Raw genomic sequence first — 25,727 nt, forward strand, 5'->3', positions numbered from 1 at the left:
GGCAGATTTCAGACTGGGTCTACTTTCCCCGTACTCAACAGTTGGGCTGCTTACCATATTCCATTTCCTGGAACCTCTTGTCCCATCTACACAGCCCAGGGCCTGACATTGTGCCGGGTGGGAATGAAGCCTCCAAACTCAGCGAGGAGATCTTGGGACCGCACTTGTGCTTGGGGAGCCCGGGCCTGTGGGGGCAGGCAGCTCTTTGCAGCAGAAGGGGACGTTAGACTTCCCCTCTATTCACCTGGTTTGAATCCACCAGACGGGGTGGAGCCGGGTGGAGGTAGGAGGGAGAAAGGGAGGCCTGAGTGGGTGCCCGGCAGGGGGCAGCCCTTTTCTGCAATACTCCCTTGGCTTCACAGAAACTTCCCCACTCGGTCAGCCCCGTGCTGCCCATGGTACCCCTGCTCAGACGCTTCTGCGGCCCCCTTTGTCCTCCTGCCGGGGTCTGGATTCCCCCTCTGTGGCCTCTGGGCCCCTCCCCATGTACCCCCTTCCCACAGGGGGCTCCCGGCTGCCATCCCTAGGTTAAGTGGTGCCCCGCCCCTCTGACCGAGACAGATGGGGGAGCCCAAAGCCTGCTGTCCTGACAGCCACATCCCCCCACACCCAGGAGGCCCGTGCAGTGGGGTCGCGTGTGCCCAGCACGGGGCCTGGCCCACACAGGTGCAGAGACACTGCAGAAGCTCTGAGGGGCCGGGGCTGGGTGGTCTCCGTCACTCCCCATCAGAAGGGCCAGAGGAATTGCTGGTTCCCTCGGAGTAGAAGGGCCTGCCCGCCCGCCCGCCCTCCCTCCCTCCCTCCAAGAAATAGAGCCAATGCCACAACCAGGTTTAGCAAAATCGGGAGGACCATCAGCATTACTTTTATTGCAAATCAGTTAACAAAAAAAGATGAAAAAAAAATACAGCATTTTCATCACCTACAGTTTTGCACGTAGATAACTTTTTAAAAAAGTTTCCTTTTTCTGTAAACTACACTCTATTTTTACAAAACACAGTAAGAATCAACACCTTAGGGCTGGTCTGGTCATGCCCACTTGGGATGGCACAACACTGCCCCCGGCAAGGCCAGGGGGCTGCCTGGGGGAGGCAGCAAGGAGCCTTCCCCAGGTTTGCTCTTCAGAGCTACGGTCCAGGCGGCTGCAGGTCAGGTCTCCAGGCCTGGGTCGTGAGCAGAGCCATGTTCTGACAACCCTCGTCAGCATGACCCCTGACAGACTTGTTCATTCAGATTTTTTAAACAAAATCCACCTTTAAAACTGTATTTACAGACATTGACTTTGCCACAGGCTTATACTTGATATTGTAAGAATCTGCTCCTTCCCCGGCCACACGGCCCCCCCAGACCGGGAGGGGTGGCCCTCGAGCTGGCTCCCGAGGCCCCGGGGGCACCGTCTCAGCGGCTCGCACCCTTGAGCTGCACCGTCTCTGTGAACCGAGGCCAGACACAGCCGTGTTTCTCCAAAGCCTGGACAGAGGTTGCCCTGGGAAGTCTCTCGTGAAAACAGGGCCGTGGGCTGAGCCCGGGCCCAGTGCTGCCAGTCCATCGGGGTGGCCCAGGCAGTGTCTTTCCCCAGAAAAGGGTAGGACTCCTCCACATGGTGTCCCAGGCGGTTGCCCCACACCCACCGAGTCCTCACTCTCACACAATGCGTCCACATCCAGGCCGGGGTGGGGGCAGAGGGGCTCCTAGAAGGAACAGGAACTCACAAGACCAACCAACAACCATGTAATACTGAACCCGAAACAAAGATTCATGATCGGTACCATGAAATGTGCTCTCGGGACACCCCAAGACCACATCTTTAAAAGCATGTTTTCAAAAAAATCATTTTAAAAAACCACCAGAATGTATAAGCCACATCATTTTACATTTTACGTTCCTATCTCAGGTGCAAATTAATGCACGTGCCAAAGGTGTGGCGAAGGTTCTCTCTCGTTGTCTGTGTCTATGCGCACTTCCCCCCAACAAAGCAGGTGGTACGGGCGGGAGGCGGGGGCGGGCGCACAACGCTCCTTCAAACCTACCTTCTCCAACATCGTTTCTTTTTGGATTTTGAAGGGGAAAAAAAAATCAATAAATAAACGGCATTTATAAATCATGAATCTTTGTTTATATTTTACAAAGACGTAACAATATTTATCATAAGTAGAAAATCATGGTGGAGAACTAGTTTATTTTCTTGGAACAGATAAAAGTTGTTACCTGGAGCCATAGAAAACATTACGTATAAATAAAAAGGCAGTGTTTCCTTGTAAAATAAAAGTACATAAATAAATACTAAAAAAAAATTAAAATCCTTGTCCTTTTATTTTGTATAAAAGCATGTTTCTTAAGAAAAAGCCCCTCTGGTCCGTCCGGGTGTCTGTGCAGAGCACGCACGCGCCCAGCAGGGCTTGGGAAAGGAAGCGCAGGGTCCCGCTGGGGCGCCGGCTGTTTACTTGAGCGCCTCCGGAATGTGGGCGATGTGGGACTGCGCGCTGGTGGGCGGGCTGGAGATGCCCTCGGACCAGTCAGAGACGTGGGAATGCGGCGACGAGCTGGACCACTGGTCCGGGGACTCCGGGGACGGGGTGAGGAAGGGGTGCTCAGGCACCTGGAGCTGGTGGCTGGGGGTGTTGTCCGCGGGCGAGGACGAGTAGCTGTGCTGCGAGGGCGGGGTCAGGAACTGGGCGGTGGTCATGGGCGGGGCCAGCGTGGCAGGCAGGGCCGTGGGCAGGGCCTGGCTGTCCGGCGGCAGGAGGGTGTGCACGGCCAGGCCGCTGGGGCCCAGCGGCTGCACTTCGGCCTGGCTCGGCTCCCCGCCCAGGAAGCTCCGGCCCATGTGGCCACCGGCGGCCGAGCTCACGCCGAGGTGCGGGGCGGGCGGCTGCAGGCTCTGCGGCTGCGGGACGCCGGGCGGCTGCATCTGCAAGTTCTGCGGCGGCTGCTGCACCTGGAGCAGGTGCGGCTGGCCGGCCAGGCGCGTGCTCGGCAGGGCCTGGTAGCTCATCGCCTGGGACAGCGCGGCCGTGGTGGACAGGCCGGCGTGCAGCGGGCCCATCATGCTGTGCTGCAGGGCGGGGGCCTGCGTGCCCAGGGGGCCCGGCGCGACGCTCCCTCGCAGTGGGTTGTACTGGTTCGGCACCAGGCCAGTCTGCAGCCGGGACAGCCACTCACACTGGCCGTTCAGGCCTGCGGCCCCGCCCACGGTGAAATTCACGGTCCCGCCACCGCCCCCGCCGCCGGCAGTGCCCAGGACGGTGCCGGTGCTGGAGGCCACGGGCAGGTGGGAGAGCCGCGGCGGCCCCGCTTCGAAGGCCAGCCGGCCACCCGCACCCAGCGCTGCCATCTCGGGCTTGGCAGCCACGCTCAGGTGGCCGACACCCAGGTGGCCGTCAGGCATGCCGGGCAAGTGGCTGAGGGGCACAGACGGGGACTGCTGGAACGGAGAGGACAGGAGGGGCGGTGAGGCCACGTCCGACAGGTAGCCGTGAGGAGACTCGAGGGAGTCCACGGGCGACAGCACGCTCGAGCTGTCCAGCAGGCAGCCCTTGCCGTCCTGGGATTTCTTCCTGCGTGCCTTGAGGTCCTTGGCCTCCTTGCCGCCACAGGCCAGGCCTTTGGTGCTGGGCTTGCGGGCCTTCTTGCCCGGCACGGCCGGCTTGAGGTTGCCCAGGTAGCCGTTGGGCGAGCAGAGCGGCGGGGACAGGGTAGGCGCGCCGCCCAGGGCGGTGCCGTGCAGCTGAGGGCTGCGCACCAGGCTGTACTCGTCCAGCAGCCGCACGATGTCGTGGTGCATTCGCTCCTGTGCGATGTCGCGGGGTAGGCGGTCCATGTGGTCTGTGATGTCCCGGTTGGCAAAGTGGTCCAGCAGCACCTTGGCGGTCTCGTAGCTGCCCTCCCGAGCAGCCAGGAACAGGGGTGTCTCCTCCTGGGAACGGATGAGGGGCAGGTGAGGGGTCGCCCGCACCCACGCCCCATCTCCAGAGGGACCACCGCAGGATGCTCATGCTGGGCCCGTCCCTAAGTCTGCCGTTAGCGGACTGGATTAGGTCCCACAAACAGCCTGGAAACCCATGTCCTGAGACCCACACCCAGGCAGTCTGTGGGACCCCGTATCCTAAAGCACCAGGACTCCACCTGTGTGGGGACCCAGACCCGCAGGAAATCTACAACCGCGGCCTCTCTCCTGCCTCCAGAACAGCATGGCCACAAACAGTGCAGCGATTTCAGGGGCTTCAGGTGCCCTGATGTGTGTCCTTCGGCACCAGACTGCGAGTGCCCCATCCCAGATGGCCCCCAAGTGAGCCTGACGCCTCCACGCCTTCCGGGAGCCTTGGTTTCCGACTGCCACACACCCCCGTGAGGCTGCTGTGTGGCCAGACGGTGGGGAGCGTGTGGCCTGATGGCGCGTCCCTGGCTCACACAGGCTTCGGCCATGGCCCGATGCCCTTCTGGCAGTCCCTGCCTCTCTGAGGCTCAGTCCCCCTGTGGGAGGCGGGGTCACACCTCAGCCCACGGGGGACTCAGGAATGCTTGGGTCCAACGGCCGCTGTGTCCCCGGGAAGGAAGGAGGGAGACCCAGGCGGGTCAGGGCGATTTGGGCAGGGCTCGGCGCCAAGGAGCTGGGCTGCCTGCCTGCACCCTCTGAGCACCCAAAGCTCAGACTGGAATTTCCTTCGCGCTGGGGACACACCGAGGCAGCAGTGGGCAAGACGTGCAGACACGCAGAGGCTCCACGTGCAGGAAGGCAGCTGCTCCCCTCCACATCCGGGGGCCTCACAATGTGCCAAGCCCCGCAGCCCCCAGCACGCGGCGGTCCTGTACCACCCGCATCAACCCTCCCTGCCCGGTGACCGTCGCGCACAGAGGGTGCGGGGCCGCTCATGCTGACACAGGACAGCCACAGCCAAGCCACGCGCTGAGCCAAGCTGCGCGCGCTTGCTTGGACCCGTCATTAAGCCGTGGACGTGGGCGAAGAGTGAGTGATGCACGGGCACTGAGCTTGGGGCTCCTCATGGGGACCCCCCAGGTGAGGGAGTCAGAGCCCAGGAGTTTACGTCAGGGGCTCACGGCTGCCGTGCTCAGATCGGGATGGTGCCAGGTGAAGGGACTTGCCAGCCCCGGCCCGGCCCGACCTACCTTGTTGTTCTGCATGTCCTTGTTGGCCCCGTTCTTCAGGAGCACGACGGCAGCCTCCACGTTATTCACGGCAGCGGCCCAGTGCAGGGCAGACTTGCCTGCATGGGGAAGCAGAGGGTAGGTTGGGGCAGCCCGGGCGGCAGCAGGCCCGTCCTCCGTGGGCTGGGCCACCACCTGGCTTACCCAGGTCGTCCACGGCGTTGACGTCGGCGTGCGAGTTGATCAGGTCTTCCAGCATGCCCTCGACAGCCAGGCGGGCAGCCAGGATCAGCGGTGTTGTGCCGTCATGCATGCGGGCGTCCAGGTCTGTGGCTCGGTTCCGTATGAGAATCTAGACAACAGGGAAGGTCTGAGGCTTGGCAGACAGGGGTCTGAGGCTGCCGGCCCGGAACTGACGCCTGGGAACCAATCCACAACACCACAAAGCCCCTCTTGGGGTCTGCGCGGCCCCAGCCAGCGTGGACGACGGGAGGAGCACAGGAAGGGTGGAACTCCGCCAGCCACGGCTAGGAGGGCCAGGGGCCGGAGCGCTGGCTTGCGCTGCCTACACAGACCGGTCCCCTTGATGCCCAAGTGCGGCCTCCTCTCAGCCTTGTCCTGGGCCTGGCTGCTGCCGCCACCCGAGGACACAGAGGGGTTAAGTCCCTGCCCGGCCACAATGGGCGGACCCACGCCTGGACCACGGACTCAGAACCACTGAGCTACGTGGTGTCCTTCCAGGACACAGAAGCACAGGCAGTCCTTCACACGCTGCTGCGCCCCGGGTCACAGGTGGGAAGGATGGGCACTGTCCACCGGTGGGTGAAGGGGCAGGGCGCCAGGCAGTGTTCAGGGCTGGCCTCACCCACGAAATGCCCATGGGAATTGATGTGTCTGTACACCAGCAAGGCTGTCAGAGCAAATACAGCCAGAGCCTGCCTCCAGGGGCTCGTTTACCCGGTTCTCCCTCAGCTAGTCTCACTTCCTTACTGCTCCAGGAGCGCCACGCACTACAAGCCATTACGTTAGGAGCTCTGCGATGACTCCCCCAGTCCGTGCCCCACCTTGTCTGCCTGCTCAGAGCAGGGCGGCTCAGAGCCTGGGGACTCCCGGCAAAGGAGTAGCCGGTGGCTTGCAAAGGCAGCTTGTGCGCTGACAATCCCCGAGACCTAGACATCCAATTCCCTCTACCCACGCTATCCCCGCGTTCCCAGCGAGGCCAAAGCCCCAGGTTTGCTGCACCAAGCAGCAGCCCCGAGACCCTCTGCACCGCCACGAGCTACGCCTCCAGCCGAGGCCGCTGTGGAGCAGGGAGGCCACGCGGGCTGCCACGGTGGGACCAGGAGGTGGTGTCCGGTCAGGGTGCGGAGGCCCTGCCCTCCCGCCCCGCACTTAGGCTCTACTTGCTGTTGGGAATCTGGAGCCCCGTGAGCTGTTACCAGCCCGGACCAGGACGCAGGCAGGCGGGCCAGGGGCACCGGCAGGGCACGTGGGGCAGCAGCTGCCCACCTGGAAGACTCCCTGTGCATCGGCAGACACGGCCGCGTGCAGCGGGGTACGTCCCATGTTGTCCTGGATGTTGGCATCTGCGCTGGCTTCCAGCAGGCGCTTGGCCGCGTCGGAGCGCGAGTAGCGGGCAGCCAGGTGCAAGGCGGTCTCGCCAGTGCGGTCCGTCTGGTTGTGCAGGCTGGCTCCCTGGTAGATGAAGTCCGAGATGACAGCTGGCGCGTCCTCCTCCTCCTCGCTGTTGCCCGTCTCCAGGCCCCCTCCGCTGCAGGAGGCGATCATGAGGGGCGTGAAGCCGTCTGGGCGAAAGCAGGGACAGGGCTCCGTCAGAAGGCGGGTCCCCAGCGGTGGCACCGGTGCATGCGTAGATAGTCCTGAGCTGGTGGGCAGCCATGTGGATGCATGGCCCAGCCCGTGGCACCCTGTACCCGTGGCTGTGCCACCCGGGGCCACCAACATCAACCTGAGCTTCCCAAGGGACAGAGCCAAGTCCTGCTGCTAACTGGCCGGTGGGCAAAGGTGACCCGCAGCTCTGCTTCCTGACCTGCCTGAGATCTTCACCGATAGCCCACCCGAGAAGAGACCACGTAAGAAACGCGTAGCTGGGAAATCAGTTCCTCACACGTTTCAGGAGAAGAAATTACTTCGGTGGGCAGAGAGCCTCCCCCAGGACAGAGCTGGCTAAGAGCAGAGCGTCTCCTGGGATCATCTCCCCGGATGCCCCACCCTCTGCCCAGGGGGGAGCACACCTTGCCCGCCCAGTGCTCAGCTTCCGGAGCACTGAGCCCGGCGGGCTGCTGGACGAAGAGGACCTGAACCTGAGTGCCTCGGGGGTGGCGCGGTGTCCGGCTGCGCACCTACCTGGCCCTCGGACGTTGACGTCCATGCAGTCGGCGTCCGCTTCGCCCTGGGGCGGTGTGGGGGCCATGGCCGACACGCGCAGGTCGGCAGCGTCCAGGTGCTGCTGGGTCCACTGCCGGTGGTCTGTCTGGTCGTCCAGGTCGGGAAGAACCACCGGCTCTTCAAACTGAGGAAGGGGTGAGCGGAGGGCCCCATCACATGGGGCCCGGGCGGGGGGGGGGCCGCCCAGGGAGGCCCAGGAGCCCACGGACTCACCCGGAACTTCTTGGCCTCCAGGTCCTCGTCACCCCACTCATTCTGGTTGTCATCCATGAGAGCGCCGTCTGAGGCGTTCTTCAGGGGCCTGGAGGCAGCGGGGTGGGGAAGCAAGACTGAGCGGGGCTCCCCTGAGCCTGCAGCTCAGGCGGCCGCCCCATGTCCTCGGACCATGCGAGGTGGGGCCCGTGGGTCTGCAGGGGGTGGGCCCCGTTTCCCCCAGTCCCCCCAGAGGCTGCGGTGGCATCCACTAACTTGAGGCCCACGGAATCCTCGCCAAGGGGCTCCCGCCGCTTCTTCTTGCTGGCCTCTGACACCTTGAAGCCTTCGGGGAACCAGAGCTGTCCATGCTGCCGCCGGCGCTTGCGGGACAACAGCACCCCACAGCCCACGAAGAAGAGCAGCACGAAGGCGGCCACGGCCACGTACATGAAGTGAAGCTGTGGGGGCGGGGGCGGCTCCACGGTCTCACCTGTGGGCGTCCGGACATCAGGCGGCGGCTACGCGGCAGGCCGGCGGCCGGGGGGCAGCGGACTGGCTCCGCGGCTGGGCGCCTCCTCACCCGCTCTCCTCCATCCCGCCCCCCAAAATAAGGTCATTTTCTACGCGATTAATCAGAATTGCAAACCATCGCTAAATTCTCTCCTGCACCAGCCGACTATCTGGAGACGGCTTTTACTTTTTTCTCCTTTAAGGGAAAAGGATTAGCCAACTTCAAATCACTGCACTTGCATTGAGCTGTTAAGACAAAGGATTTAGGGGGATTTTCGAGATACAAACTTCAACACTTCACATGACACCGATCAATTCTTCTCTCTCTCTCTTTTTTTTAAAAAGCTGTAATGATTTTGAAATAATACCCAACAAAGAAAAATCGGGGGAATGACTGGGGGTAGAAAAAGGCTCCCACTTTCTGGCAGATGTGTCCGTACCCTGGGTCAGCCACACCGACAGCTGTCACTAGGGGTAGGGAGGGCGCACCAGGCAGAAAATCCCACAAAAGTGCTTCCTGCGCTCTGGATGGTGTGACACACACCCGTGGGCGGAAAATGGCACAAAGAACAAGAACATTGGGGGGGGGGGCTGGGAGACATGCCCCCTCCCAGGTAGACTTTCCTTAGAAAGTCCCCCACGGAGCAGGGCTGGGGAGGGCCACTCACTCTGCACGGCCTCGATCTTATAAGGGATGTTGAGGCTCCCCAGCGAGGCGAGTGCACCCAGGAAGGCAGCCACATCCGTGGCGCTCTGGAAACATTGTGAGGACGACTGGACACACTGCCGGTTGTCAATCTCCAGGTAGACGATGGATCTGGGGGAACACACAGGTCGGGGGCTCAGACCTCAGGTTTACCCCTGCAGCTGCCCAGTTTACCCCTCGGGCCCATAGCATCGTCCCGATGGTGGGGGGGGGGCACTCCCAGGATGGAACAGGTGGCCTGGGGCTGCAGGGAGCTAAGCCTACACAGAAGCACCCCAGAGGTGGGCAGTGTTCTCTCCAGCCCACCAAGCCCAGCCTGGCACACATTAGGGCTGTGATACCTGAGACACCCCTCAAAGTGCTCTCCCAGCCAGCCCTGCTGCCCTCCACCATCCCACTGGGAGCCGCAAGCATCCTTTCCCCATCGCAGAAGGACAGAGATTTCAGGAGTCTAGTCCTTATATGGGAGCTGACCCCAGGTGCTGGAGCACCTGCTTGCGGGGGGGGCGGTCAGGAGCTTGGGCAGGTGGGCCCGGGAAGTCCCGGTCTCTTCTGACTCTCCGTCTCTTCCGCCAGCAAGTTGGGAGGGCCCAGAGGAGCCGGCTGGAGCAACTCACCCGCGGATGTCCATGGGGTCCAGCTCTCTGCGCCGGCGGCCGGCCCCGCCACCCGGGAGCAGGGCGGCCTCCACCCGGTCGAGCAGAGCCCCAGGCGCGGCCCAGCCGTCCACTGCGCGCTTGATGGGATGTTTGCGCAGCTCCTCCTCGTGGCCGTAGTACGGGAAAATCATGGGCTGGCCATGCGCGTCGCGCTTGAACACCACGTTGGTGTGCAGCAGGCGGCTGAGCTCCCGCAGGAAATGCAGGGAGTTGTTACGGAGCTGCGCGGGCGGCGTCAGCACCACAAGCACCAGCGCGCCGGCCGCCAGCCGCTCGGGCACGTGCTCCGCGCAGTCCAGTCCGTCCCACTCGCACTCGGCGCTGTTGCATCCCTGGTCGCAGTGCCCGTCGCCAAAGTGGTCCTTGCAGTACTGGTCATACAGGGGGCTGCCAAGGGATGCAGGCGCGCTCAGGCCCCGCCCAGCCGCGCCCACCGGGAGGCCCCTCCCACAGCCCGGCTTGCACCTGCCTCCCCACCTATGCCCCGCCCCCAGCGCCCCCTTCCAGGGCTCCCCCCAACCCCGCACCTGCTCCCCGCCCAGANCCCACGCCCCCTCCCCGCCCCTCCCCGGCCCCAGCCCCGCCGCCTCACTTGCACTGGCCCTCGGCGCGCTGGCAGTCGAAGCCGTCGAACAGGCAGCCGGGGGAGTTGCACTGGCTGTCGCAGCGGCCATTGCTGAAGTACTTCCAGCACTGCAGCGACTGCGAGCAGTTCTGCCAGGGGTCGTTGAAGTTAAGCGAGCAGTCGCCGCCGTCCCAGCCGCACGCGTGGTTGTTGCAGGCCAGGCTGCACACCTTGTTGCCTGCCTCCTCGCGGCACTCGGGCAGCTCGCACGCCTCCTCGATCTGAGGCGGAGGGATGTCGAGGCCCAGGCCGCCCCCGAAACTGTAGTCCAGGACGTGGCACAGGAGCCCGTTGAACTTGGCGGGGCACAGGCAGCGGTAGAATGGGCTTTCCGCCGTGGGCTCGCAGCTGCCCTGGTTGTAGCAGGGGTTCCCGCCCACGCAGGGGCTGCCGGCCGGGAACTGGCACTCGGGGCCGGTGAAGGGGCCCAGGCACAGGCACGTGGGGCTGCGCGGGCCCGAGATGCACGTGCCGCCATTGAGGCAGCGCCGGCTCCCGCAGGCCCGCGCGTCGTTCTCGCAGGTGGCGCCCTCGAAGCCCTGTGGGGACGGGTGGGGCGTCAGGGGACGTGCAGCCTGTGACTTGGGCGGCACAGTCCCCCACACGAAAGCCCATGTGTTGTCAGGGGCGCTCCAGGAGCGGGGAGAACACACAGGGCACTGAGTCCTGGCGGGCATGTGTTGCCGGGCTTGTCAGCACCCAGAGCAGTATGGACAGCCCCAGTGTGGGCTCACCCACTGTAACCCCTATGCAGAGAGGGGGAAGGGGCGTGGCCAGTCCCCAGACCCCTGCGCAGTGGACCTGAGACGCCTCTGAAAATAAACTCCTACCAGACAGCCTGGGTCTCGGAGCCAGAAGGAGGAAGCCCAGCTACGCCAGCCCCTACCCTCTGGTGCTGGGGGTGCGGTGGCAGTGAGGGGGCACTCTCCCACCACCCACAGACCAAGCCGCCCCGTGGGAGCGCCTACCGCGGGACACTTGCAGATGAACCCGCGGGCGGTGTTGGAGGCCACGGCGCAAGTGCCCCCGTTCTGGCAGGGCCTGCCCTTGCAGCCGTTGATGACCGACTCACAGCGGCGTCCTGCGGAGGAGAGTGGGCGTGAGGGGCTGGCCCCACCCGGTCCGGCCCTTGCGCCGCCCCGTGACAGCACCCACCAGTGTGGCCCGCGCGGCACTCGCAGTAGAAGTCATTGACGCGCTGCACACAGTTCTGGGTGCCACGGGCATCACAGGGGTTGGACAGGCACTCGTTCACGTCGCCTTCACAGCGCTCCCCGACGAAGCCGGGCGGGCAGGCGCAGCTGTAGCCGCCCACCTGGTCCACGCAGGTGCCGTTGTTAAAGCACTTGGGGCCCCGGGAGACGGGGTCGATGGGGGGACTGCAGTCGTCCACGTTGACCTCACAGTGCACGCCTGCAGGAGTCCGGGCACCATCAGGAACCTGCACCGGCCACGTGCTGGCCCTGTTCCCTCCTGAGGACGCTCCCTCCAACAAACGGTCAGGACGGGACCACACAGACGCTCAGGAGAGAGGATGCGGCAACTGGGCTGCACCCCACATGGGATGCCCTGTGCCAGTGGCCTGGCTGGGCTCCTTCCCTTGGCTTCTTCCCCGCTCAGCCCCACAAGGCGGAGTGGAAGCCTGGACCGGGTCTAGCATGCTTGTGGCCAGTGCCTGATGCGCCCACCGGCCCCTGGGCCCCAGCCCTGTGGTGTGGCTAGTCCTTACCTTGTGTGCCCCGGGGACAGGAGCACTTGTAGGTGTTGGTGAGGTCGATGCAGGTACCCCCATTCTGGCATGGCTGGGACAGACACTCGTTGATCTCCTCGGAGCAGTTCACCCCGTGGTACCCAGCCACACACTGTGCAGGGAAACAGAAAAGGGGTGGGAGCCTGTGGCTCAGGGGGAGGCTGAGATGTGGCCCTCTGCACCCTGTGTGGGCCGACGGGGCCACACAAACTACCCTCTTGACCAGCGAACGCTTGAGTTCCTCATACCCGGTCAACCCAGAGGCAGACCCCCGTCCAGTGGACTCTGAGAAGGGCCCTAGTAAGCTGAGAGTCACTGCCCAGAGCATGGCCTAGAGCTTGTCTCGTGGAATAGAAGCGGGGGCTTTGGGGCAGGTGTCAGCTGAGCCCAGAGGGAAACCCTATCCCATATTTCTGCGTAGTCTTCCTCTTCCACGCTCCCCCACAGGATGCCTCCACCAGGCGGTCTTCCCTGATTATCACAGTCCTCCTCCCTTCCTGGGACTGCATCTGTTGGGTTCAGTCTTCCCTGCTGTGCTTGCTCACAGCCTAGGGTGTGGCATGCGGTGACCCTCCCAGCAGACACCCCCTCCCCCCAGGACAGGTGCCCACCTCACAGGAGTAGCCGCCCGGGTAGTCGGTGCAGGTGGCCCCGTTCTGGCAGGGGCTGGGCGAGCACTCATCCACCTGGTCCTCGCAGTAGCTGCCTGTGTAACCCGCCTGGCAGCGGCAATGGTGGGTGTTGCCTGCGTCCATGCAGAGCCCCCCGTTCCGGCACAGGTGGGTGACGTTGATGTCTGTGGGGGAGGCAGGGGGCGGGGGCGTGAGGCCTCGGGCTGCAGGTCGGGGGGTCCCAGGGGGTGCCGGGTGGGCCGTGGCCGGTTACCTTGCCGCTGGGCGGCCACCTCGCAGGACACGTTGGGCACGTCGCAGTAGAGGCCGGTCCAGCCGCTGTGGCACTCGCAGCGGTACAGGGTGTTGGTCTGCCAGCACTTGCCGCCGTTCTTGCAGGGTGAGGAGTCGCACCAGCGCACAAGATTCTGGGGACGGCAGGGGTCGCCCGTACTCACACTCCCCACCCAGGCCCATCCCACCTGGCAGTGCGTAACATACATGGGCCAGAGAAGCCGGCGCCCGGGGCGGGCTGTGAGCCCATCCTACAGACGTGGAAGCTGAGGCCTGTGGGCTCCCCCTGCTCGGCCGCCGCCTGGGGCAAGGGCAGGGGGCTTGCGCTCTTTCCCTGGGCCCTCCGCTAATCCAGATCCGCCTTTCCTTGAAGGAAGATTTTTCTTTGGAAGTAAACTCCTCTGTTGGGAGTTTTTGTAACAGTATCTTACGTGAAAATTTCAATAAAGATACAACTTTAATACTTTTGCAGATTTCCTATAAAAAAGCTGTTTTTTAGCTGTCTTTCTCCCATTTCTTGCTCTCGCTCCATAAACCCCTGCTCCTGACCCAAAAGGCCCTGCTCCCCACTAGAATTCTCTGGAGGCAGCACGGCCTTGGACCGGGTAGTGGGCTGGTAATCGGGATCCCTGGAAGCCCCGCGACCATAACCACCCCTGCTCTCCTAGCCTGGCTGTCACCTCACATGTCCACCAGCGGTGTGGGGCAGCTGCCGTGAGCGGGGCCTGGCAGGTGGCTGTGACGGCACGCTGCGGGCTGGCACCCCACCTTCGCCACCTCCTGCTGGGCCCCCTGCAGCCCACCTGCTTACCTGGCAGTTGAGGCCCGTGTAGCCCTGCGGACAGGTGCACTTGTACGTCCCATAGCTGTCCTGGCAGGTGCCGCCGTGCAGGCAGGGCCGCGAGTCGCACTCGTCGATGTCATGCTGGCAGTAACTGCCCGTGAGGCCCGGCGGACACAGGCAGGTGAAGGAGTTGATACCGTCCACACACGTGCCGCCATTGAAGCAGGAGCTGGGGATCCACAAGGAGCAGGGGAGAAGGGTGAGCGGGGGTGTGGGACCCTGCCTGGGCAGCTCCCCCCAAACCAGACTGAAGGGGGAGGGGCCCAACAGCGGGGGGGGGGGAGGAGTAGCCTGGCTGACCTCAGGGAGGCCCCTAACACAGGGCGAGGGACCTCAGGCTCTCCTACCACCTGACACCCTCTTCCTCTGCCTTCTTTACAGGTCGTGCTGAGAAGAACTTATAACACAGGTATGTGGCAGTGAATGGAAAAACGAGGAAGAAACCAGAACCCGTGTGTCTACCGCGGGAGAGGACTGTGTTGGAAACAAAGGACAAGAACGCTGAGTGCAGAGTTTCCTGGCAGCCCAGGCAAAAAAGGAAACAAGACAGGTCACAGAGTTGACGCTGTGGCATAGAGGGGGGCGCACCCGTTCTTCAGGAGAAACCGCCAGGACTCCGAGTTCTCACGCTGGCCAATGGACAAACGCCCTTTGAGGATACAGCGGACACCACCCGACTGGACAGGCAGCGAGAGATGGCTAGGAGGATGCCCGTGGGGTGCACCGGCCCTGCACCTGGCCCCCTAGCCTGCCCCCCGCCACTCCACCTGCGGCCTGGGTCGCCCCGTGCGGCACTCGCCTCTCTGTGCAGTCGGGCGTGTTGTTCTCGCAGTGGATCCCACTGAAGCCCGCGGGGCAGGTGCACGTGTAGCTGTCCACGCAGTCCGTGCAGTTGGCGCCGTGGCGGCACGGGTTGCTGGCACACTCGTTGATGTCCTCCTCGCAGAAGGCCCCCTGGAAGCCGGGCAGGCAGTCGCAGAAAGCCGTGTTGACGCCGTCGGTGCAGGAGCCGCCGTTGTGGCACGGGTCTGGGAGGGGACGGGAAGGCGGGCCTGAGGGCGGCTGAGGGCGGGCACCACCGCCACTACTGTGGGCCAAAGCTGGGGGCCCGTGCTCTCTCGCCCCAGGCTGCAGGGTCACAACCTCCCCGCTTGCTTGGTGGCACCAGACAAGACGCTTGGTTTCTTGGGTCTGTATCCTCTGACCCAGGGTCGGGGGCTGAGAGCCTGCTCCTCAGTGGGTCACAACAAGGACCAACAAGGGCACGCTGGGCAGGGCCAGAACCCACTGGGAAGTGCCGGCCGTCCGGCTCGGGACGCTTCTGGGGCCACCCGGGACCACCCTGCCCGGTCCACGTGAGGCTACCCCCGGCGCCTCCTGCAGCGTGACCTGGGCGTGCCCCCAGGCACGGCCACAACTGTCCTCGCATCGGACCCCAGCCAGCTCCCTGCCCCACGGCCACCCAGACGCCACAGGCCCGAGAGCCACTCACTCGGCCGGCAGTCGTCCACGTCCGTCTCGCAGTCGTGGCCCGTATAGCCCGCATGACAGTGGCAGCGGTAGCCACCGTTGGTGTTCTGACAGGAGGCACCGTGGTGGCACGGGCTCTTCACACACTCGTTAACGTCCACCTCGCAGGTCTGCCCTGGGGGACGGGGCGTCTAGGTTCAGCCCCCGCCTCCCGGCGGTGGGCCTCCTGTGCCCCAGGACCGTCCTCTGGGGACCCCCCAGGGAGGAAGGGCTCTCTGACTTGCGACCCCGAACTCGGGCCAAGCAGATGATAGAAATTCAGGGTGGGAAGGGCCCGTTTCTGCTTCCAGAATCCCCCGCAGGTGGCTCTGCTAGCCGTAGGCTCATCTCCAGGCCGGGCCTGGGGGCAGGGGGCCTCACCTTGCCAGCCCGTGGGGCAAATGCAGGAGAAACTCTCATAGTCCTCCGACTCCTTGCACGCGCCCCCGTTTCTGCAGGGGCCGGGGGCACACGGGGCCAGCACCACCTCACACGTGGCTCCTAAGAGAAGGGGGACGAGTGCTGAGACCCAGGGAGTCCTGGCCCGGAGGGTCCACGCCCCACGGCAGCTCCCAATGCTGGCCCCGTGGACGGTGAATGGTGTTGCGCTGGGACCCCGGGCAAGCTCCCGGCTGGTCAGAACGCAGACTGAGGGCCTGAAAAACCACAGGGACTCCCAGAACCAAAATGGCCCCTGCAGGATAGAGCCTGGGCCTCAACCCCTCGGGAGCAGACTGGCGGCCCCCCACCACATTGCGGGGCCCAGCCTGCTTCCGCCCCACGCCCTCTCCCGGTCTCTAGGAGGCCTGGGAGCTCTTGCCAAAGGCTCTGTGCCACGGGCAGCCAGTGCCTGGCCACAGAGGCCACGGAAGCCACCGAGCAGAGGCTGGACAGCAGGGGAGGGGCCCCAGAGGCACAGGACCTCGGCACAGGGAAGGGAGTCTCGCTAGAAACATGTCACACTGGGGTGACTTTCCTCCATGAGAGCCCAGCGGACAGCCTTCCTGTTTACAGCCGTGGGGGCTGATTCCCGGGGAAGAAAGGAAGCGCTATCTTCCCCGTGGCCCATTATCTCCCTGGCCTGCTGGGGTGATTTTCCAGAGCCTTTCTTTCTATCTGTTTCCACGGTGACCTAGGCAGGCAGGAAATTCGCCAGAGTTTCCGACAATTGTGCAGAGGGAAGCAGGAAGTGGGCAGACGGGAAGCGGGTCAGCACAGGCCGGCTCCTCCCCACCAGGCCCGCCAGCCTCTGATACTGCGTCCGAAAGGGACCCGTGTGCCCCCAGAGAGGGGGCCCCTGGGCGGCGACCGGCCGGGAGCCTCCTCACCGATGCAGAGGAGAAAATCCAGACCCCCAGCGTCAGTCAAAGAAAATAGCATGCTGGCCCCAGGCTGCCTAACGTTGTGGGGTCACCAGTCCAGACCCAGGCCCCCACCCCTCCTGCCTGGCCAGACAGGGCGGCCTCCAGACCTCCAGGCTCATCAGCAGGGCCTAAAACCATCCCCAGTGGCAGCGCCCTCTGCCCACTCCCAGTGGGACCCAGTGGCAGGAGTGGTGGTGGACGTTTGTTTCCTAGCGCTCTCCTCCACAGAGGGGACCATTTCCTGCGATCCTGTTGGCCAGGCCCATGGCGGACGCCGGGACGCCCAGAGAAACGCCTCCTGCCTCTGCTCAGCGCTCACAGAGGGCTCCTTGTTCCCCGACACAAAGAAGGCCCGCCATCAAAGGGATCCCTCAAGCCCGGCCAGCAAGGTTGGGGGGGGGGCAGCTTGGCCCCCAGGGGCCCATGCAGTGTGGACACCGGGCCGTGGAGACCAAGAGCCCAGGCCCAGCCCCTGGCTCTGCTGCAGAGGACCCAACCTCCCGGGTGGGCTGGCTGGCGAAACCCGCTGTTTGGGACAGACTCCTATTAACAACGTCTCCCTGACATCCTGTACGTTTGCTGTGAGTCTGGCAGGGATGCCAGCAGGGGGAGGCCCGAGTGTGGCCAGGCCTGAGCCTCAAGGTGGAGAGCGAGACCCAACAGCGTGCTCACCGAGCCACGTGGCCAGGCCAGCCCCGGGAAAGCCCCTGCTGTGCCACGCCACGCCACGCCTCCCGTGGCTGCCCGGCCCCGCCCTCACCTGTGTAGGGCAGCAGACAGTTGCACTTGTACCCGGCCACGTCATCGATGCACGAGCCCTGGTTCAGGCATGGGTTGGACGCACACTCGTTGATGTTGGTTTGGCAGTTGGGGCCTGGAGAGAGAGCGCCAGCGGTCGGCATGCCCATCCCCACGGGGCTGTGGCAGGATCCACTGCAGGACCCTCGTCGTCGCCTGGGCTGCAGCCAGAGCCCCGCGCTGTGCCCACCCCGGCGGCAGCCGGTGCCCATGGCGGGACGGAGGCACCACAGGTCGCCCCAGAGCCCCCCGCCCGGCTCGCTCACCACTGAAGCCCTCCCGGCAGGTGCACACGTAGCCGCTGGTCATGTCCCTGCAGGCGCCACCGTTGGCACACGGGTTGGACTCACACTCATTGTTGTTCACATCACAGTTGGTGCCGCTCCACCCGGGGTCACAGTCACACTTGTACCTGCACAGGGGACCGCAGGGTGGTTCACGCGCGCCCATGCTCCCGTCTCCGCCGCCACCCTGCGGTCTGACGGCACAGAGGGGCTGGTCCCCTCCGACACTCGGAGCCCTTTAAAGGGGGGTAACAGCACTCCCTCACCTGAGACAGGGGTTACACTACCTCTGGGACAGCGCCTGGCCCAGGGCAGCGGTCAGACCACCCACCACTCAGCCACCATGTGGCCTTGAGCAGAGACCAAGGGCTCCCTGCCCACGTCAACAACCCACGTCCACAGGGCAGCACTGGGCGTGGAGCGGGTGTCAGACACGAAGCGAGCTTCGGCCGCCCTGTGCCCTCGCCCTGCCGATGCCACGTGAGGTTCCCCCACACCAGCCAGGTCCCCAGCTCTCAGGACGCCAGCTGGGTGTCCTACAATCCAAAGGCTGGTGTCAGCACAGAGGCCACGGGAGACGGGCTGGGGCACACACATGGCGCCCACGTAGGACGCCCATCACGTGGTCAGGCTGTCACCCATAAACTGGGGGTCCCAAGACCCTGTCCTCGGGACTGAGGACGTGCGAGAATGGCTCGCAGAACTCAGAGGGAGAGCGTGCGTGCTGGGTTAGTGGTTTATCACACAGGCTGAACCTCGGGAGCGACTGAACGGGAGAGACGCACAGGACAAGGCACGGGGGAGGCCAGGCCTCCCGTGGTCTGGGTGCCACCCCCCAGCGCCTCCACGTGCCCTCCTCCTGGAAGCTCTCCCAACCCCTGCGCTGACACCATGTGCCTGATTAAATCTCTGGCCCCCTCCCCTCCTGGGAGTCACACGGCTGGCCCCCGGACCCCCGTCTTTAGGGGACCTCAGCCACCTCATCAACGTGAACTCGGGTGTGGTTCAAAATTGCCCCTTTCCAGCCAGGCCGAGCAGCAAGACAGACGAGCGCGTCACAGGAGCGCTGGCCGCGGTGAGCACACACGTACTCGGGTCACCGGAGACCCGCATCCTGAGCCGACCGTGCCCATGAGAGCACGCGGCCCGGGGCAGCGCTGTGCGCGGGCCAATCATGTGCCCGTGAGGAGCCACTGAGACCCATGAGCCGCTTGTCCCCGCCGCCCCCCACCCCCGACAGCGCCCCCGCCCCGCGCCTACCCGTTGAGGCTGTCCCGGCAGGCCCCATGGATACAGGGGTTGCTGCTGCACTCGTTGACCTCAGACAGGCAGGTGGGGCCGTGGTAGCCCTCGGGGCAGTGGCACGTGAAGCTGTTGATGCCGTCCTCACAGGTGCCCCCGTGGTGGCAGGGGTTGCCCGCGCACTCGTCGATGTTCACGTTGCACATGCTCCCTGTGGGCGGGGGGGCGGGGGGAGCTCAGACACCCACGCCCTAGGGGCCCCCAAGCCCCCCAGAAGAGGAGGAGCCTCAGCGAGCAAGTTCCAGTCCCTCTGAGCCCCGGTTTCCCCCTCTGCTGAACTGGGATGACACCCAACCCCTCTCCCCAGGTCCTTCGGGGGCACGAGCCGGGCCAGCAGGGGCTTCATACATGAGTGCAGTGGCTGCCCTGGGGACAGGGCCCGCATCATCCCGACTGCCCAGAAGGGCCTCCAGAGCAGATAGTGGTGGCGGCAGACACAGGACGTGTGTCCAGGAGTCTGGCTGGGCACACATCTCAGGGACAAGAGGCTCGAGGATGCCCAGCCCGGCGCTGGTTAGAGCCCGGGCCTCCCCTGCTCTCCCCCACAGTCAGCCACGGCTGGCAGCCAGAGAGCTGGGCCCTAAGAAGTGGTCTGCAGCACCCTGCCCTCGGCTGCCCCTGACCTGGCCTGCCGGGACCCCGGGAGGGACGGAGCGCCGCGGGCCGCTCACCTGTGTAGCCGGGCTCGCACGCACACTCATAGCCATCGATCTTGTCCAGGCATGTGCCCGAGTCGCAGGGGCTGCTGGCGCAGTCGTCCAAGTTCGTCTCACAGTTGGGTCCTGGCGGCAGGCAGCGCTGCGGTCAGCTCTGGTGCCCCGCCCCCACGCCGCCCCCCCCACCCGGCCCGCCCAGGCACCTGTGGTCCCCTTGAGGCAGGAGCAGAGGTAGGCATTGTCGCGGTCCTGGCAGGTGCCGCCATGGCGGCAGGGCTGGCTGTGGCACTCATTAATGTTGCTCTCGCAGTGGTGGCCCGTGTAGCCCGGCCGGCACAGGCAGGTGAAGGTGGCCACCCCGTCCTTGCACACCCCGTAGTGGCACGGGTCGGGGTCACACTCGTTGATGTCCACCTCGCAGTGCAGCCCCGTGTAGCCTGCAGGGTGGGGCCCGGGGCATCAGGGTGGCTGCTCCCGGAAAGCCGCCAACCGGACCCGGCGCTCTCGAGCCCCCAAAGGGGAGGACTAGAGCGTGCCTCTCCTCACGGGATGCCACCCCCCACAGGCCGCACACCTTCTGTGCACACGCAGGTGTAGGTGTTGGGCCCGTCCAGGCACTTGGCGCCGTTCTTGCAGGGCGTGCTGGCACACTCGTCCACGTCATACTGACACAGATGCCCGGTGAAACCTGTGGCCAGGGGAGGGCTGCTGTCACATGCATGGGTGCTGGGTCCCCCCGGCTGAGCCCCAGCTGGACCAGAGCAGGCTGTTCCTGGCTCAGGAGACCTCCCGATCTCTCTTCTTGCCCCCTTTCAGCTCCTGCCCCTGCAAGAGGGGCCCTTTCCCCGAATGACCCCGGCTGCTATGGCCACAACCGTGCCGGGATGTGAATGAGGTCCCCCAGTGTCTGTGACAGCCGATTTGTACCTGCATGCCCAGGCTCTGGTCTGCATATGCCTCCTGGGGCTCAGAGCTCCTGGACCTACCGACCCCTCCCGCCCTGAGCTCCTCAGGCCCTCCTGCTGGTCACGTCCACCACGGGCCAGTGTAGGTGGGACGTGAAGGCTGGGCCGACTCCCTCCCAGCTGTGAGCCCTCCGAGGCACCTCGCCCCCACCGACAACCCTCAGGGTTCTAGGGGGGACACTGCCGCTCCCAGGGTGCACTTGTCCTCAGGGGAGCCCCAGCAGCCAGAAGGATTTCTGGGCCCTGGGCTCCCCTCACCCCCCACAAAGCGGGGGGCCGGTACCCCTGCCCAGCCTGGCCCACTCATTCCTGAGGCGAAATCCTTGCAGCCCAGCCCCTAGGGGACCTGCCCGGCGCCCCCTCAGGAGGGTAGGGAGAGGCTCCGGATGAAGCCCGGGCCTTAGTGGAGACCCCACCCAGCGCAGCGTCAGAGCCCTGGGCCCACCCCCCGCCCCGGAGAAAGCACGGGGCTCGGCGGCAGCCTGCAGGGGCCAGGCCTCACCCGTGGGGCACTCGCACAGAAATTCATTGATTTTGTCCAGGCAGCGGCCATTCTGGAGACAGGGGCTGCTGGCACACTCGTCCGTGTTGACCTCACAGTGCACGCCCTCGTAGCCTGGGGGTGGGAGAGTGAGGGGGCACATGGGTCCATGAACAGCCTCAGCGGCCCCCACCACAGCAGGGGGCTCAGCGCAGAGGACGTGCCGCCCGGCTCCCGCTGCCTGCAGAGCCACCCGCCCAGCACCGTGGGGCCCGCCCACCGACCCAGCCCTGGTGCTGCCTTCGGCGTGGTGCCCCGGGGGCCGGCCTGGCTGGGGTTGAGGCCGGGGGAGCTGCAGGGCCCACCCCGACAGGCAGGAGCCCGGCTCCACGTACCAGGCATGCAGATGCACTGGAACTCCCCGATCTGATCCAGGCAGGTGGCATCATTCTGACATGGGTTCGAGATGCATTCATTGACGTCGATCTCGCAGCGGGGGCCGGTGTAGCCCTGTAGACACTGGCACTCGAAGGAGCCCAGCGTGTTGATGCACTTGCCCGCGTGCTCACAGGGGTTGGCGCCTGGCAGGGGCAGGGGGCACGCAGCTCTGGTGACGGACTGCTTTAGGCACCCCAACTTCTGGACCGTTCTGGGGCATGCCCGCCTCCCCCATCAGACTGGCAGTCCTCCAAGTCACGCCTCCCCCATCAGACTGGTCCAGCAGCCTCCCCGGCTGTACCCCCCGCCGCACACCGCGCCCTGACGCACCCAGGGAGCACTCGTCCACGTCCTGGCTGCAGGCCGGCCCCGTGTACCCCGAGGGGCAGGTGCAGATGGCTTTGCCGTTCACGGGGTTGGTGTCACAGTTGGAGCCCTCGTTGCAAGGGTTGCTGATGCAGGCGTCATTCAAGTGGCACAAGAGACCTGGGCAGGGTGGCACTGGTCAGCGGGGCACTGTCCCCAGCCTGGGGATGACGGGCCTCCTATGGCCACGCTGCCGAGCAGCCCCGTCAGGCCCACGACACCCGGGTCATCGGAGGTTCATCACCAGGGGGCCTGCCCCGGGGCACCCCCAGCCCTCTTCCCTCCAGAAAGGCCCCTCGCGGGCCATGTCCGGGGCTCCAGAAGCCACTCTCTGCACGTCTGAGTGACAGCGTGCCCGCTGGACGGGGCCCGGGGGAGTGCTAAGCCAGTGGTAACCCCGTGCTCCCTGCCGCCTGGGGCAGCCCTGCCCCCTCTGGCCTGGCGCTCACCCGTGCGGCCGTGGGGACACTCGCAGTAGAAGGAGGCCACGCGGTCGTGGCAGGTGGCACCGTGGAAGCAGGCGGCACTGGCGCAGTCATCGATGTTCTCGCTGCAGTCCTCGCCCGTCCAGCCGTTGACGCACACGCAGTTATAGCCACCGTGGGTGTTGTGGCAGGTCCCGCCATTCTGGCAGGCGTTGGGCATGAGCTGACACTCGTCCACGTCCTCGGTGCAGTACTGACCTGCGGGGGCAAGACTGTCGGGCTGGGCGCAGGGTCCACCCCCACCGCGAAGCCCTCCACCCGCCTCCAGCCTGAACCACGGCTCTGCTGCGGCACGGGTGCTCGGGGCCCGTGCTCGTCTGCCACCCCACACGCGAGCCCCACGCTTGGCCCAAACCCAGGGAGGCCGACTGTACAGGGCCCACGCCAACACGCGGATGCCACATCGGTGTGGCCGCTGGGGTGGGGGCCTCAGACCCCAGCTGTGGGCCGGGGCTGCCCCAGGGCACGCCATCCCTCCTGGGTAGACCAGCCGGTGGGCCCTGGCGTGCACACCTGTCCACTCTGGCGGGCAGCGGCAGTTGTAGGTGTTCACGCCGTCCACGCAGGCGCCTCCGTTCTTGCAGTTGTTTCCGGGACAGTCGTCGACGTTCTCCTCACAGTTCTGGCCAGTGAAGCCTGCGGCGGGAGGAGCCGGGAGCCTCGTCAGGCCCTGCCCGCGGGGTCAGGTGGCATGGGCCTGCTCCAGCCCCTTCCTGGCTGGACCCACAGCGCCCTACTCTCCCTGCTCCCCCTGTGACCAGGCCCCACACTGCAGAACCCACAGGCGCCAGGTTCCTCTCTGAGGAACCACTTTGCCCAGGCCCAGCTGAGCAGACGGGACTTGGGAACGCAGGACTCTGGAAGTTCTCTCGGAAGCAACCTTCTGTAACAGTTCCCTGCGGCTGCCGTAGCTGGGGGCTGCCTCCAGGCCGGGCACTGGGGGGGGCTGCCACGGTGCCCCGTGGGGCCACCGCACACACTCCATCTCAGGGGACTGCCCTAGGGCTGGGGAGGGCTCCAGACAGAGATGCAGGAGGCAGTGCGCACACGTGGCCCTCAGCTTCCCGGGAACAGAGGTGCGGTTCTCTCAACTGGGGCCAACCCCTGCCACACTGCCTCCACGCCCATCAGCTATAACCGGCTCCACTCCCACTGGTTCAATCATCAACCAAGAAAGGTGCGCCGGGCGATAGCCCAAACCTGCAGCCGGTTACTAATTAACGCCCCTCTCGGGTGCCTTTGAACCCCTCTCTTCCCCTTGGAGAACCAGTCTCCTCCCTCGGGGCCCCCCATGCCACCACTGCTGTATGGGCAAAAGCAGGACTGGAAGAGCCGAAGTGCGAAGTGGACGATGTCTGGGAGGGAGCCCCCCAAATGGGAGCCCGGAGCCCGAGCTGCAACTCCGTGTGTGCTATAGTGGGCTTCTCCCCATCCCACAGTCAGGTGGGGCACACGAGCGCCAGGCACAGGGTGGGTCCCCCACACCCCATATCCTCCAGCCGTGGCTGGAGGAGGGCAGGCCCCTGGAGCCATATGGCTGGATGGGAGGTCCCAGGCCCGAGGTCACCGGGCCAGCAAGAAGGCATCTGAACCCAGAACCCAGGGGTGGGCCTGGCAAGTGGGCTTAGCTCTCAGTCCCCAGGGAGAGCAGAACAGCCAGCAGCACTGGGGGGAAATGCTACCCAGGAAACGCGTGCGCCTGGCGTCTGCACGCAAGGGCAGCTGATGAGGCAACAAGGCCCAGGGCTCTGTGGCCGGCAGGCAGGCAGGACACTTCCCCTTTGCAGGGGCCGGCCAGGGAGCGTGGCAGCTGGGGCAGTCCTCCCCGTACTCCCGGGTCAGCCGGCCCCTGTACACCCAGCACCCGAACCCCAGGCCCCCCCTTCTCTGCTGCTGCTCCTCCCCTGCCCCCAGCCCATCAACCGCCAGGCTGTGCCGCCGACACACCACGAGGTTTTCGAGACTCCCATCGCTGTTGTTTTTAGAACATCAGCAGCAAAATGGACTCAACACCGCAGTGCGAAGACCAGCCCGGGCCACGGGGCCAGCGGAGCCGCTGGGTGACCGGCCGTGGTGGCCGCCCCTCGGCACCCATGGGAGACAAGCCACCAGGGGGGCAGTGACGTGCTCCAGCGAACGGGAGGCCCAGGGCAACACAAGCAAGTGTCCCAGCAGGCTGTGGTGAGTTTCACAACCGGCACACGGTTCCCAGGGAATTCAAGATGAGGGGGCTTGTGCCCGCCCCCCAAGGAGGCTCAGAGCAGGGCGAAGAGCCAGCGGCCATGAGGGCAGGGGTGCCGGGGGGTGAAGGGAACCCCCAGGGAGGGCACACCTGTCCAGCCCGATTCACCCAGGGCTGCATCTCACCAACGAGCCTGCCCTGGGGGCTGCTGGGACCCCAGGGCCCTGGCACGGTGCGGGGAGAGAGAGAAGCAGACCCCACCCCCAGGCAGAAGTGGGATGGCCAGGGACCGGGGTAACACCTGGACCCCTATGCAAGCCTCCTAACTGGAACCCTTTCCAGACCGGCCCCTGCCCCCACAATGGACACCCCCGTTCCCGCACCCCTGGGTCCCCCTCGGGGCCTGCCACCCACAGCGGGGAGGCTGGCAGACAGTACCTGGCAGGCAGGCGCACTCGTGGGTGGTGTCTCCCGTGGGGCGGCAGGTGCCCCCGTTCTGGCAGGGGGAGGGGCTGCAGGGCACGTAGGGCAGCTCACAGTGGGGGCCGGTGTGGGTGGCACGGCAGGCGCAGCGGTAGGATCCGACCTCGTTGTGGCAGGTGCCCCCGTTCTGGCAGAGCCTGGGGTTCTGGCTGCACTCGTTCACGTCCTGCCGGCAGGTGGGGCCGTGGAAGCCGGGCGGGCAGCCACAGATGTACGAGGCCTCGAAGGGCAGGCACTGGCCGCCATTGGCACAGGGGTTGGAGGCACACGGGTCGGCCTGCTGGCACGTCTTCCCTGGTGGGCGAGGGGCAGTGAGTGGGTCACAAGGGACTTCTGGAGCGCCGCAGCCAGGCCTCCTCTAGGCCCCGGGGGCGGCTTCCAGGTGCCACAGAGGAGCCAGCCTGGCACAGACCTAACAGCATTGTCTCTTTAGTACCCAGGACCCCATGGCAGGATGTGGCCATCTTTCCGTGGACAGACACCGAGGTTCCCAGGATGCACGACTGGCAGGGGGAGGTGGCCTCAAGACCTGACCCAGTCTGCCCCCTCCAGAGCCCCGTGCAGTGTCAGAGCTCCCGATGGACGGCTAGCCCACCCCCGAGCACAGGACTAGACAGAGGACCCCCTTCCTCACAGAGGCAGGGAGGAGAGGGGCCTGGAGCAGGGCAGCCGAAACCAGACGACATCAGGGCTGGGAAGAGGCAT

At 65.2% G+C, this 25,727-nt stretch overlaps 1 protein-coding gene across 3 annotated transcripts in view; it reads right to left on the reverse strand.

The window, feature by feature from the left end:
* Positions 1-25,727, reverse strand: part of NOTCH1 (notch receptor 1) — a 46,087-nt gene that overhangs the window by 999 nt on the left and 19,361 nt on the right. Inside the window, exons 4-35 of one of the 3 annotated variants that reach the window (XM_034664843.1) lie at positions 24,978-25,316; positions 22,871-22,993; positions 22,322-22,555; positions 21,837-21,992; positions 21,464-21,649; positions 21,090-21,203; positions 20,197-20,310; positions 19,826-20,059; positions 19,638-19,748; positions 18,925-19,117; positions 17,647-17,792; positions 17,343-17,456; positions 15,600-15,719; positions 15,202-15,354; positions 14,509-14,737; positions 13,677-13,878; positions 12,846-12,999; positions 12,572-12,756; positions 11,940-12,072; positions 11,366-11,623; positions 11,179-11,291; positions 10,178-10,749; positions 9,544-9,972; positions 8,889-9,037; positions 7,984-8,200; positions 7,729-7,816; positions 7,474-7,639; positions 6,616-6,911; positions 5,311-5,458; positions 5,128-5,225; positions 2,867-3,916; positions 502-507 (exon numbers count right to left, since the gene is read on the reverse strand). In XM_034664843.1, coding sequence (XP_034520734.1) covers positions 502-507; positions 2,867-3,916; positions 5,128-5,225; positions 5,311-5,458; positions 6,616-6,911; positions 7,474-7,639; positions 7,729-7,816; positions 7,984-8,200; positions 8,889-9,037; positions 9,544-9,972; positions 10,178-10,749; positions 11,179-11,291; positions 11,366-11,623; positions 11,940-12,072; positions 12,572-12,756; positions 12,846-12,999; positions 13,677-13,878; positions 14,509-14,737; positions 15,202-15,354; positions 15,600-15,719; positions 17,343-17,456; positions 17,647-17,792; positions 18,925-19,117; positions 19,638-19,748; positions 19,826-20,059; positions 20,197-20,310; positions 21,090-21,203; positions 21,464-21,649; positions 21,837-21,992; positions 22,322-22,555; positions 22,871-22,993; positions 24,978-25,316 — 6,830 coding nt within the window. Of the gene's footprint in view, positions 1-501; positions 508-2,294; positions 3,917-5,127; positions 5,226-5,310; positions 5,459-6,615; positions 6,912-7,473; positions 7,640-7,728; positions 7,817-7,983; positions 8,201-8,888; positions 9,038-9,543; positions 9,973-10,177; positions 10,750-11,178; positions 11,292-11,365; positions 11,624-11,939; positions 12,073-12,571; positions 12,757-12,845; positions 13,000-13,676; positions 13,879-14,508; positions 14,738-15,201; positions 15,355-15,599; positions 15,720-17,342; positions 17,457-17,646; positions 17,793-18,924; positions 19,118-19,637; positions 19,749-19,825; positions 20,060-20,196; positions 20,311-21,089; positions 21,204-21,463; positions 21,650-21,836; positions 21,993-22,321; positions 22,556-22,870; positions 22,994-24,977; positions 25,317-25,727 lie in introns of those variants that run through there. The other 2 variants (XM_034664844.1, XM_034664842.1) reach the window with 2 other exon arrangements.

This window comes from Ailuropoda melanoleuca, chromosome 7 (genome assembly GCF_002007445.2).
Source record: "Ailuropoda melanoleuca isolate Jingjing chromosome 7, ASM200744v2, whole genome shotgun sequence".
In the NCBI taxonomy this organism is placed as follows: Eukaryota; Metazoa; Chordata; class Mammalia; order Carnivora; family Ursidae; genus Ailuropoda; species Ailuropoda melanoleuca.